Source organism: Periophthalmus magnuspinnatus, chromosome 18 (genome assembly GCF_009829125.3).
Source record: "Periophthalmus magnuspinnatus isolate fPerMag1 chromosome 18, fPerMag1.2.pri, whole genome shotgun sequence".
Taxonomy (NCBI): Eukaryota; Metazoa; Chordata; class Actinopteri; order Gobiiformes; family Gobiidae; genus Periophthalmus; species Periophthalmus magnuspinnatus.
In genome coordinates this window covers 19416209-19428251 of record NC_047143.1, presented here as the reverse complement: position 1 = coordinate 19428251, position 12043 = coordinate 19416209, and the positions used below count along the sequence as shown (strand labels likewise).

The following is a 12043-nucleotide window of genomic DNA, read 5'->3' as shown; positions in this document are numbered from 1 at the left end:
TGCAGAGCCTGCTGAAAAAAGTTGCGGCTCCAAGGGAAAACACGAGCAATTTGCATGCACATTTGCGAGACAACATCCTCCATTGTTTGCCAAACTTGAGCTGAAAATATCCATCGTAACATACCATGTGAAATAAAATACTGAATGTAGTCTGTGTTAGTTTTGATTTGTATGAATAATGGTACGTGTTTGTGTCGACCTTGCTATCGCTAGGTTAGCGCTAGTTAAATAGCATTTTGCACAGCTGATTGCACAGCTTAGCAGCGGCACATGGTTTTACAATAACCATGAATTAATCTGAATACCTATAATTTACCGTCTTCCTTTGTAAATATCTCATGTTAGAACACAAAAACCCGCGGCTTATATTCAAGTGCAGCTTATATATGTACAAAATGTATTTTCTTTTCAAATTTAGCTGGTGCAGCCAATATTCAGGTGCACTCAATTGTCCGAAATTTAAGGTAATTGATGTTTTAGTGACTTTAAAAAAAACTATAAACCTTGGTTTAATAATTATCGTGATAATATTGTTAATCGTGCTTATTTTGGTCAAAATAATTGTAAGTCTAAATTTTAATATCGTCCCATCCCTAGTGTCCACCATGGCAACTCCTCTACACTCCACCATAGACATACATACATGTAGAACACCCCCAGTGTGAAGCAAAGTATCAATATTCACCTTTGATTGCCTTTGGATAACCAGGCAATCACAGCAACAGGAGGCAAGCCAGATGGATTTCCACCAGTTTGTGAATTCACAAATATCCCAAGAATTCATCTTGCTGGCCAGGTTATTCCCCTGGACAATTTCTGTTGAATAATTAAAATGTTTGTGTTTTTAAGAGCAGATCCGTTCTCTAGGTTGAAAATTATGCCTTCAAGGACTGTAGGTTGTCCCTGTATCCTTGGGTTACCTGCTGTCTGTCTTTATGGGAGAGTAACTTTAATGTCAACACAAACAGAAGAGAAAAGGCGACAGCGCTGACGTTACAAGAGATTATGAAAGCTGACTGTGAAAAGTTTTGAGTTGGTTTACCAAGGTCTTATCTGGAGCCATTGTGTTTCTATTGTGAATCAGAGATAAGGTATGCAGCCGAAACTCCTGAATGCAAATTCTACAAGTAAAAATTCCAAGGCAAAAAATCTGAACTCAAGTTGGAGAGTTCTAAAATAAACAACAGGGTTAGTACACTTTACACTTTTAATGTTGTTTATTTATGCTGACAGAAGGCATTGTACTTTATGGCAGTTTTTGTTTCACATGAATAGGCCCAGTAAATTTCAGCTATATTAACCATACACAGGACAAATCTGCATTTTAAAGTCAAATTCTACTGTAGGATTTTGACCTGTCCTCTAACTTAATTTTGAAACTACAAGCACAAGACAGTTTTGAATGTTCTGACTTCACATCAGCTCAACTCTTTTTGGAAAAAGCGTTGCTGTGGAACTTCAAACATTCAAATTCAAACACTTTCTGCAGGTCTGCTTAGACCATTGAGGTGTATGACTCTATGTAATGTCGCAGATAGGAGATCTTCGCTGGCTTTGTGACTGTGTCTTTATGGGGACATGAGTGGTCCAGTGCAGATGTCAGATGTGGTTAGCTTTTCCCTGTGGACATCTTCACATTGCTCTCAGAAAACCTCAACTGAAGTGTGCAATCAGGTGGAAACAGAACAGCTGAGAACAGATGTGCAACAGCTGTAACAACCAAAAAATATCTTATTTAAAGCATATTAGCATTTTCCATTCAGACTTCACATTAGACATTGGACCATAGAGCTGTGCAGTGAATCAAATCTTAATTGAATCAAGATCCAATTGTTTGAATTTGTCAACTATTAGGTTTACAGAGAGCTCCACAGCGCAATCCTCTGTCACTAAAAACATATGGTTTGGATTTTGGAGGAAAGAATTTTTTTTTTCCATGGATTTGAGCAAAATTAGTTTTTGACTCATCTCTGACCAGACTGCTAAAGCCAGTTGGAGGTCGATGTGCTCAGGTCACACTCTAGTGACCAGAGCTTAATATGCACAGCAGAACTCATAAATTTGACTTTTTTTCATCCATTTGTGAATTTAAAGCACAGACCTCTCACTCTGACTAGTTTTTGAAGCAAATACTCATTTAATAACTTTTGATTATTTAAACTTACAAGGTTCTAACTAATTCTGTAATAACTTAAAAAGGTAAATTCTTAATGTTATTTGATCAAATAAACAACTTTCAACAGATAAAACTTATCATTACTGAAATATTATTTATTTTATTTTTTTCTGTGTGTATGTCTGTAGTATAGAGAACAGTAACTAATCAATGCAGCTAAAAACAGTCTTCCTGCAGTCTTCCTGAAGATGGGAGACGGGCCTGTACTTTGACAATGCTTAAATCCAGGCTCAAAACAGTTCTGTTTAGTACTGTGTTAGGGTCAGGTGTATGTTCCTCACACTTGGACAGAGTAATCAGATTATCACTGTGTTTCTATTTGTGGCAGCTTATTATCAAATGATGACTATAATGTACAGGCTTAGGATGAGGCTCTGATACACTTATGTCATTGTACCATAGAGACTAAAGCACTTCTGTCTGTAGAGTTTTCTTGTTGGACTTAGGGCTGTGAATTAATTTTCCTTAAAGGCATTGTACTAGTGCATTTTGCAGTGGTCAAAGTTATTCCTTACTTTCCTAATAAGATAAGATATGCCTTTATTAGTCCCACAGTGGGGAAATTCCAGTATTGCACCGCACAGTTAAAGAACAGAAAGAAAATGGTACATGCAATAAAACAAGATAATAGATAAATAGCTTAAAATAATTTAAAAAAATAGACTTAAAAATAAACTAAAAATAGACTCTAATATAACATCTCCTAACAATGCATTCCTAACATCCTATTTATTTATCATAATGAGTACTTTTCACAAATTTATGAGATCAGATCAGAGTTTTAAACATTTAATGAACTTACTTGCTTTTCAACTTTTTAAGACCTTTAACAATACAGACTTTTAGTCATTGCCATTCAACACAAAAAAATATGAAAACATTTTTTTGACGACTCTATACTTTTATAAACAACCTTTTCCCAGGTGTTATTTTTAGATCCTCCTCAGCTCCTCTACCTCTCAGTGTGGGTCATTAAGCCCGGGTTGTGCTTTTAGACAGAAATGAAACTATGGTGTAGCTTTCACTTCCCCTTGTGGCACAGACTATAGTGCTGAGAAGACTGCTCTTAACACGAGCCAACAGCAGCGACCTTTTCATGTAACGGCTTTGGCATAAAAAACCTGCACTGGGCGTCCCATTGTGAGTCTCTATGCTTTGCAGTGGCATCACACTGGGGGGACTGCATGTATGTCTTTGGAGGAATGTTCAGCAGTTACCACACAATGCACACATTATTTCATACACAGTTGGTGTGTCTGAAAATCTTCAGAGGCTTTTTTAGAAAGAAGGAAATCTTGGTCTATTTCAAACCTACAAACACTTTAAGACAAAAACGGATTCACCCAAAGGACAAAACCCCAAACCACAAACAAAGCAAAGTGGTCTACTCCACTCAGTGTAGTGAAGACTGCAGTGAGCGTTGTATAAGATAAACAAAACAGTCACTCCATAAGAGAATGTGTCAACACTGTCGTGAGAGCATCTCAGGACCCCAGTCTGCCGTACATCTCCTTTTCAAAGACTCCATTGAAAAAATAGATTGTGAGGAGAGTTAAAGAGGCCATTTTTGTTAGGAAAGCCAATCCATCTTTGAACAGGAATGGGGGGCTTAGACATCATTTATCTCAAACATAATTTCTTCTCAAACAATAGGGATAGCCAATATTCTAATAGGTGTGAGAGAGCCTCAACGATTATGCAAAATTTGACTCTGGCACAGTTCACACTTAGTGTAGTCCCAGAGACCGAGGTAATAAAACTGTTAACTAATAAGTGTGTTAGTTTCAGTTTATTTGTGGCTTCTCTCAGACAGATACATGGCAATGTCCAACAGCAATCTGATCAGAACTGAAGAAGTCGCTTGGATGAGCACTGAAACGTCTTCCTTCTTCACATTGCGTATTTGAAACTGTTTTTGATTTGTAAAATTTTATGTTGCCTTGGTATTATAATTTTGCATTTCTATACAACTATTGTGAAAATATATAATAATAATTGTGCTAATCTAATTGTGTCGTCTCGTGTGCCTTACCATGCTCTGTGTAGCTGTGGTCGGGTGTGTCTGTGGTGGCGCCCCCTGCAGCTGACAGCTCACTCTGTGGCTCACTGCGATTCACACTTTCCCTGGACCCGAACCGAACTTTTCCTCCACTGGATCTGGAACTGATGTCAGGGGAAGTGTCAGAGACTCCAGGCAGGTCCTCGGCTTTGGTCGGCGTCACCGTGAACCGCACCGAAGACCCCATGTTTACCGTGGCAATAGCAGCGGCGGAGGGGGGCGGGGTATCCGGGGGGGAGGGGCAGTCATCTGCTGTAGAAGCCAGGGTGGAGGTTGCTAGTTTCTAAGGCTAGGCCCCTTCTAAAGTGAAGCTCAAAAAGGAGAAGAGAAAACGAAGGCCGAGAGTTTGTGTTTTATTGAAATGCCCCATGGAGTCCACCCAGGCAGCTGTGGGTCATAGGGGCTCTGTAGTTCTATGCATTCTGAAGGCTCAGGGAGGGGAAACGGCCAACAGCTTTAGGAGAAGTACTGGTCCACAGGTCCAGATTAGGTCCAATTTAAATCCACAGGATCAGGATCTCGATCTCTTGGAAATAAAAAAGAAAATGAGTCACCATCATAAAAGTAGATTTTTGAATTTATCCAAAATAGAAATATTTAATTAAAGCTCCACTATGTAACTGGTAGAGTGTTACCTAATTTACAAGTATTTATTTGGTATGAGTGTTTGCACATCCTGTATGGGTACAAATGTTTGGCTAAGGCATTACAATATGTTCCATCATGTTGCTTTTTGTTTAAGAAGAGTCAAACATCTTTTTGTGCTCTTTTCCTAGGTCACCCAGAGCAAGTGCTGCATGTTCCATGGAGACGAGCTCCAGATAATCTGACTTCCATTTATTCAGTTGAAAACAATTTCATTTGCGCACTTTCCAGTTAGTTTGAGGTCATTTTAATAATCGTTTTAATTATAAACAATATAATTGATATTATATTGTAGCATATATCCAAACAACAACTGTAATATTATATTATTGTATATTATATTAAGGCTGTATTGTGGAACATTCCTTGAATCCATGAAGACAAGGGGGTGGCGGACACTGGTCAGTACATTGTTCACCCCTTAACTGTGTCTTGAGTCTCTTGTCAGCTCTGAGCTGAATCGCAGACGGAGGTTATGAAACACAAACTCTGCTGCAGTCCACACAGAGCTGGCAGCGACTGGCAAAACCAGTTCGAACCGCTCTCCTTTAATTATTAAATTACGAACGGAGCTAAAACAACTCTTCTACTGTAAGCAAACAAAGTGATAGCATGTGCTAACCTGTGGATTTCACTTCATTTTTGTTCAATTTGGCTTGGGCATAGAAGGGTTAAGCAGTGGATTGTTACCCCTCTTGAGAAGCTATAGTTCTAAAAAGCAGTACTACAATGGCTACAAAAATATTAACTAAATCTAAAACTGTGAGGCTTAACTGGACTGCACTTCACTTTTTAACAAATTACGCCAAAATCTCAGTTTATCTCATTCTTGTTAACCCAAGCTCACCTCTCGTCTCATCTTGTGTAAATTGTGTCTCGTCCCACCCAATAGAGTATTATAAAAATGAACTTATATTGGTGTGGTTCATGTGCAGAATAGGGCAGAAATGTTTTGTTTAACCAACAAGTCAAAATATTTTAACCTGCTTCATGATAGAGGTGGGCAATATATAAAAATTATACTGCAAATGTTCTTTCGGAGATATGCAAAACTTGAAGATTGAATAAAGCGGTATTGCTGCACTTTTATGGTAAATTTTATGGTCTATTCATGTTTTGTGCAACACCCCCTAATCCATGGTTATTATTTCTGTAACTACTAGAGACTCAAATGTCCCTCAGTATGGCATTAAACATCTATCAAAAGTCCAATCACAGAAAGAATGCATGTTTTTCAAGGTGTTTGTGAGAAATAAACAATATCAAATAAAACACATTATTTAAATAAATACTAGATATACAAGTTTAAAGCCATATTCCTCTGGAACATATCAGGCAAAGCAATAACAGCTCCTTGGAGACAATCAGGCCCACCAAAAAAGGTTGCATAGTGGATCTTTAAATTGTAGAAACATATTTTAAGTGAAAACAAATACTGGATTGTTGGAGACCTCAAACTATTATTTCTTATTTACAAAACTAACAAAACATGAACGCCATCTATAAAGCTGTCAGTTCCATCCACTGCGCTCACATTTACGCACCTGCAACAATTATGGCTATTGGCTACCCTGGACAGAACTGATGCGATTACACCATTTGAATTAACAGTAACATTTGATAAACTCCCACACTGTAAACTTAAATTATGGCGACACCACATGACAGCGATACTCAATTAAACGCCACTGTTTCTTGTAAACCAGTAGCCACATACAATTCTGGCTTAAACCGGTCCGTGTATGCCTGTCCAATCTTATTTATTATAAAAAATAAAAATAAAATAAAAAACAAAGAAAAAAAAACACTGCGTTGTGGTTGTAGCAAGATCATAACCTTACACTTAAATTTATTGCGATAAACCAACAAAATAAAGGTACGTATGATTATTTGAAGTTAACTCACGAGAAACCGGTCAATTTCCCCAAAAGGCGCGCATTCAAATGGGGATAGCGCAAGACCATAGACTGATTAGCTTGTAAAGATAAAGTTGTATTTGGGGATCTGCGATCTAAAGCGAAACAAAGCAAAGCAAGACCACTCCAGTCCCAACAGCATAAAGGCAGTGTGTACGCACGGGTGGCTGCGTTAAGGCTAGCCATAGTTAGCATTAGCCAAGACAAGGATAGAAACTGTCAACTCCGCTGCGTTCTCCACTGACAGCCGCAGAGAGCATCACACACCGAGCCAAAAAACATACCCACCTGGTTTATGTTCCCATTAAATAATACGACCATTAAATGCCCGTCTTCAGGTGTAACTAACAAGAATGGGCACCCGAGCCTATGTTTTCACGGCACTTTTTGTCCAAATAAAGCGACCCAACAAAAAGCATGCGAGCGAGCGTCAGACAGGTCCCGTCGCATCGGTCTACTGCGCATGTGCACAGGCAAACAACCAGCAGGGTAATGTAGTCCGTAAACAAGAGGCCAAAACTGCCAAGAAAATATAACTACCTACCTGAAAATATGTCCCTTAAAGGTGCACTCTGTAACTTTACTGGTGAAGAGTCTGCCATTTTCATATTTCCATGGAATTGCTTTGTCTGGAATGTTACAGTATGGTATTAAGCATATTTATTTGTGCATTTATTCAGTTACATATGTTTGTACTGCTTAAAAGTACTTTGAAGAAGAGGCTTTCCTGTTGTGAGCAGGATCGCCTCTTCACTGCTCTTTCCTGGCCCGGTGAGTTCCCCTGTTTTCATGGGGATAATTAGCCTACATTTGCCATACTGTGGGATATTCTAGGTAAAGCAATAACATCTCCCATTTCCTGTAATCCAGAAGGTTGCAGTTTCACATTTCCAACTCAAACTCAAGAGTTACTTTCATGTATTATTTTAATTGATAAAAGGAGCACCATCCCAGGAAAAACATACATACACAATACAGTAGCATGGACACCACCAGCTCTGACAGACTGCCACAGACAAAAATGACAGACACTCTTTCGCTGTTGTGCAGAAACAACCATTTGGATTTCAGTTCATTAACAAATGGTCTTTTTTGCCCTAAAGGATACTCCACCACTCCCACACTCAAATATCTGGGCACCATAATGCTCTATGCTGTTTTTGTATTAATATATTTTTGTTGTGCTGAATAAATAATGTAGTATATTTTTTATGAACTAATGTTAGGCCTATATATTGTTAGCCTATAAGGTATTTTAAAACTAAATTAAAGACTTTGCATTGGGATGTTCATTCATGCGCCGTCCGGATCCCTCTCACGCACACCCACCTCGCTCGCCCTGTATTGGTCAGCGCAGCTCTACAGTTTCACAGACTCCATCCTTACATTCAATATTAGCCTACTGTCTGGTTTGGTTGAGTTTCACCCATTATATCGCAGGACTTGACTGTATACATGGATTTTAGAGTTATGAAGATTTTAAAACAAAATATTACATTTTTTTTTAACTAAGTCCTGACAGTCTTACCAAAAAGTAAAGTGATTAAAGTTCTATGCATAGAATTGCATGAGCTGCTGTCTCCCTCTAGTGGCCAGTCTATGTTATGACAGTGAACGTGTGGCACTTCTGTCTGCGTTTTTGAGGCCTATGTCAGATGGAAAGTCAATTCGAATGATTGTTTAAATTAAGCTGAATAACAGAAGTCAAAGTTCGCATGAGAGTGTGTGTGTAACCAATAAAAACAAGGCAGCTAATGATTAAAATAATTCCCCAAATTAAAATCACAGGAATTAAAGGAACTGTATGTAGAAAGTGCCGTTAGATTAAAAAAAAAAGTTATTACAATAACAGCTAAGCCTAGGTTGCCAGTGCCTTACCCTGTAGTGCATATAGGACATCTACTCTCTACAATATATATTACAAACAGCGAATAAACTCATCCAGCTAATTCGCTAATTGTAGAGCTGTCCTCTGGGAGGCGCTATCGGACAATAAAGAGCCACACCTCAAGACTGACAAACAGCTTTTATTCATATACAATCAAATCATTGAACTCTGTATAACAGACACTTAATGTAGTTGTAATATATTTTATTGTATCTTCTAATTTATGTATCTGTCTTAGTAATATATTATATGTCCTACTAATTTATTATGTGCTGTGTGTGATTAATTGAACCACTGTAGAACAGCTTTTATTTTTTGTTGTGCAGTTTGTGCATTGATAATAAAGGCATTCTGAGTCTGATACAAGTTTTTCTCATTCTCAGTAAGCCTTTAACAGCATACTGCAGCAGCAGAGGGGCACTGATTAATGATTGGCTGCAGGTACAGGGACTCAGGATTCAAATTAGAGAGAGTCCTTTTAGGTATTAACCAGCTGAATTTCAGCATTAAAACTGGCACCCCAAATGAGAGCCTCGCGTAAGGCTCATTCAGCTTTCTGATTGGATAGTTGAGAACAAAAACACCAAATGATAACATAAACTATTTTAGCCATCATGTTCAATGTTTTTGTAATTAAGAATAAATCAGCATTGCAATTGTTATCAGTAAAAGCTGTATTTGATTTGAATATGTTTGCCTCATATCTGGGAACACCATGTTTGTGGTATCTTACAGGCCAACAGTAAAACAAAAAATACTAAAAGGAGCAAGCTGCAAAGACAGGGAAATGTGTAATATGGCAATAAATGTTACATATAGTTTGTTAGTAATCCCTTTATTTGGAATAGGATTTAAATAATATTCCACAGATCATCCTGTTCTTAGCCTGAAAAGCAGTCACGCAGCTGACTGAAGAATCACAATGACGATGACGTTAAAGTCTGGGAGCGCTCCAGTTATTTGAAAGGCTACTAAAATTGTCTTCATGATTGAAAGGCTTGAATGAATGAAAGGAATATTTTTAGAGCAAATAATGTTTTGTCTTTTGTCTTGTTTTGTGTCTTCACTTAAAAAAATATCCTGGCACTGTATTAGTTGGATTCTTCTCAAATAGGTTCTAGTGTAGAGTAGTTCTTTAGGTTATGTAATGGGCAATATTTCTCTGTCTGCCAGTGTGTCTTGGTAAGAGAAGACTGATGGACGTGAAAAAAGAATCAGAGCAGCAAATTGGGAGGAGAGATTGATGTGTTGTGGCCGCTTCGTGTTGCTGCAGAAGCAATTAGATAATAGGTCTGGATCAGCAGCACCCAGCCATGCGCGACACTATTAGAAATGAGATAGCCCACTTTATAAACCCATACTGGCACCCCCCCGATTTGCCATATTATACCCTACAGTGTGCAGTGTGTCTGAGTAGATTTCATATTTTATTCATTTTGTGCATTTAAATTGAAGGAGGGGCACATACTAATACATGTATATGCCTTTCTCTACTGAGTGGGTCACCAAGAAGCTTTTTTGATGTGTTATGGGTTTTGCTGTATAGTTCATACTGGCACATTTACAGAAAAATTTAAATACATTGTTCCAATAAACCAGTAAAAAATATATGAATTCATTAATGTTACCATCATGCATATACTATTTTTAAGTGGCACTACAAATCTATAAGTAGTTTTTTTTATTGTGACCTGTAACTGTGACCATAGGTGCACACTAGATTGGCAGCCATCTTCCCCAGTCCTGTCAGCAGAAATTTCGGGGGCCGGGGCAAGAAGCCTCACATGGGCCCCTTTCTAATATACATTAATCTCATGAAGGTTCAATTCTGGGACAACAGACCCCTTTGTCCCCCTCGTTAACTCCCTTGCTCCTTTCATCAGTTTGCTCTGGAACAGCTGTGGCTACAAAAGTAGAAACTTCGAGGATGTAGTAAGAATACTTTCTGTTTTTACTTTTGTACTTAAAAAGATTTGTGGTAAGATTTGCCTTCTTGGTTGTAAATGTTAAACTAGCTAGACTGTAATTTAGTGAAGGATTGTCTCAGCAACAGAGACAAAATGAATGTGAAATGTAGATATATTCATGTTTCAATAGCACAGATAGCAAAACAAAAGAGAGGCATGTACTGATAGACCAAAATCCTGAACCAAAATTCTGTGAATTTTTCACTCTACACTTACCCTACAAACGAGCAGATAGGCCATTTAGCAGATGGGGTTTATGGCAAGCAGCAGTGCAGATCACAGTGAACAGTGTCTGCACTTTTAGGCCACACCATATTGATTTTGTAATATACCGTCAGTGGTGCTGCTATTTACTAAGAGCTGTTTGCCATTATGCTGAGACAGAATCTGGAGTGGAGAGCAACCAAACTGGGCTCTTTGGATTGTACAGAATCAGTTTGGTTGCATATTTTGCAATTCTTTTTCTTTATATAAAATGTATACTGTATGTATCCATAATAAGTTAATACGTTTAAACAAATTGCATTTGCTACACTTGCCAGCAGAAATCCCACATAGATATCCCTTGACATTTCAACTATTGGTTCAAAGCAGATTTTGAGCATTCATTTTATCACGTTTAAGTCATTCTTTAGAGGACAAATTGTAGGTTGTAATGATGTAAGACAGAATCTGAAAAAATGTGGAACTGTGTGTGTGGGTGTGTGTGTGTTTTAATGGACCCAAAGGATGGAGGAGAGGTGGGACAGGTCAGATTCAAGGCACTTACACTGATTAAAGCTCCCTCCACTGCAAGTCTCCACCTCCGTTAATCTGCTCTCCTCTTTCCCCTTGTTCTCCCGCTACGTCTCTGTAAAAGCAATAGATGAGTTAACTGTAGAGCTGCATAATTTGTCTCCAAATTACAACATCAGGAAGAGTAGCAGATACATATGAAGAAACTTAATGTATCCCAATATGATATTTGATATTAATGTAAGGAAATCGTCTTAGTAAATAATCGTTGTAATATTTTGATCTTGGATTTAGTCTAAATTAAGTTATTGACAAAATGTCAATGTTTATTTTCTAGTTATAATAATGATAATTTGTGTCATATTCTGAAGCTTTTTCTGTATTTCTTGGTTAAACACTAATGTTTATTTAATGTAACAGCTGCTATGGCTCCCAAGCCCACCAGACCCTCCTCTCTTCTGGCATCTGCAAATCATATTTTTCCTGTAATTTTTGCTAACACTGCACAGTGTCAATATACTGTACAGTTTAGACTGAGCCCAGTATGATCTTGCATTCATATAGTCATGTTGTAGTATACGGGCAGCCAAATTTGTTTATTGATCGTCATAACAGACTCCATTGGCTTGTAACAGCAAAAATGTTTGCAGTTGGAAT

At 38.0% G+C, this 12043-nt stretch overlaps 1 protein-coding gene across 1 annotated transcript in view; it reads right to left on the bottom strand.

Annotated features, from left to right (window-relative positions):
* The window catches only part of LOC117386003 (solute carrier family 12 member 6-like), a 60521-nt gene extending 53273 nt beyond the window's left edge, over positions 1-7248 (bottom strand). The window contains exons 1-2 of the mRNA XM_033983310.2: positions 7085-7248; positions 4209-4761 (exon numbers count right to left, since the gene is read on the bottom strand). Coding sequence (XP_033839201.1) covers positions 4209-4422 — 214 coding nt within the window. The 5' untranslated portion in view covers positions 4423-4761; positions 7085-7248. The remainder of the gene's footprint in view (positions 1-4208; positions 4762-7084) is intronic.
* Between the last annotated feature and the right edge of the window lie 4795 nt (positions 7249-12043).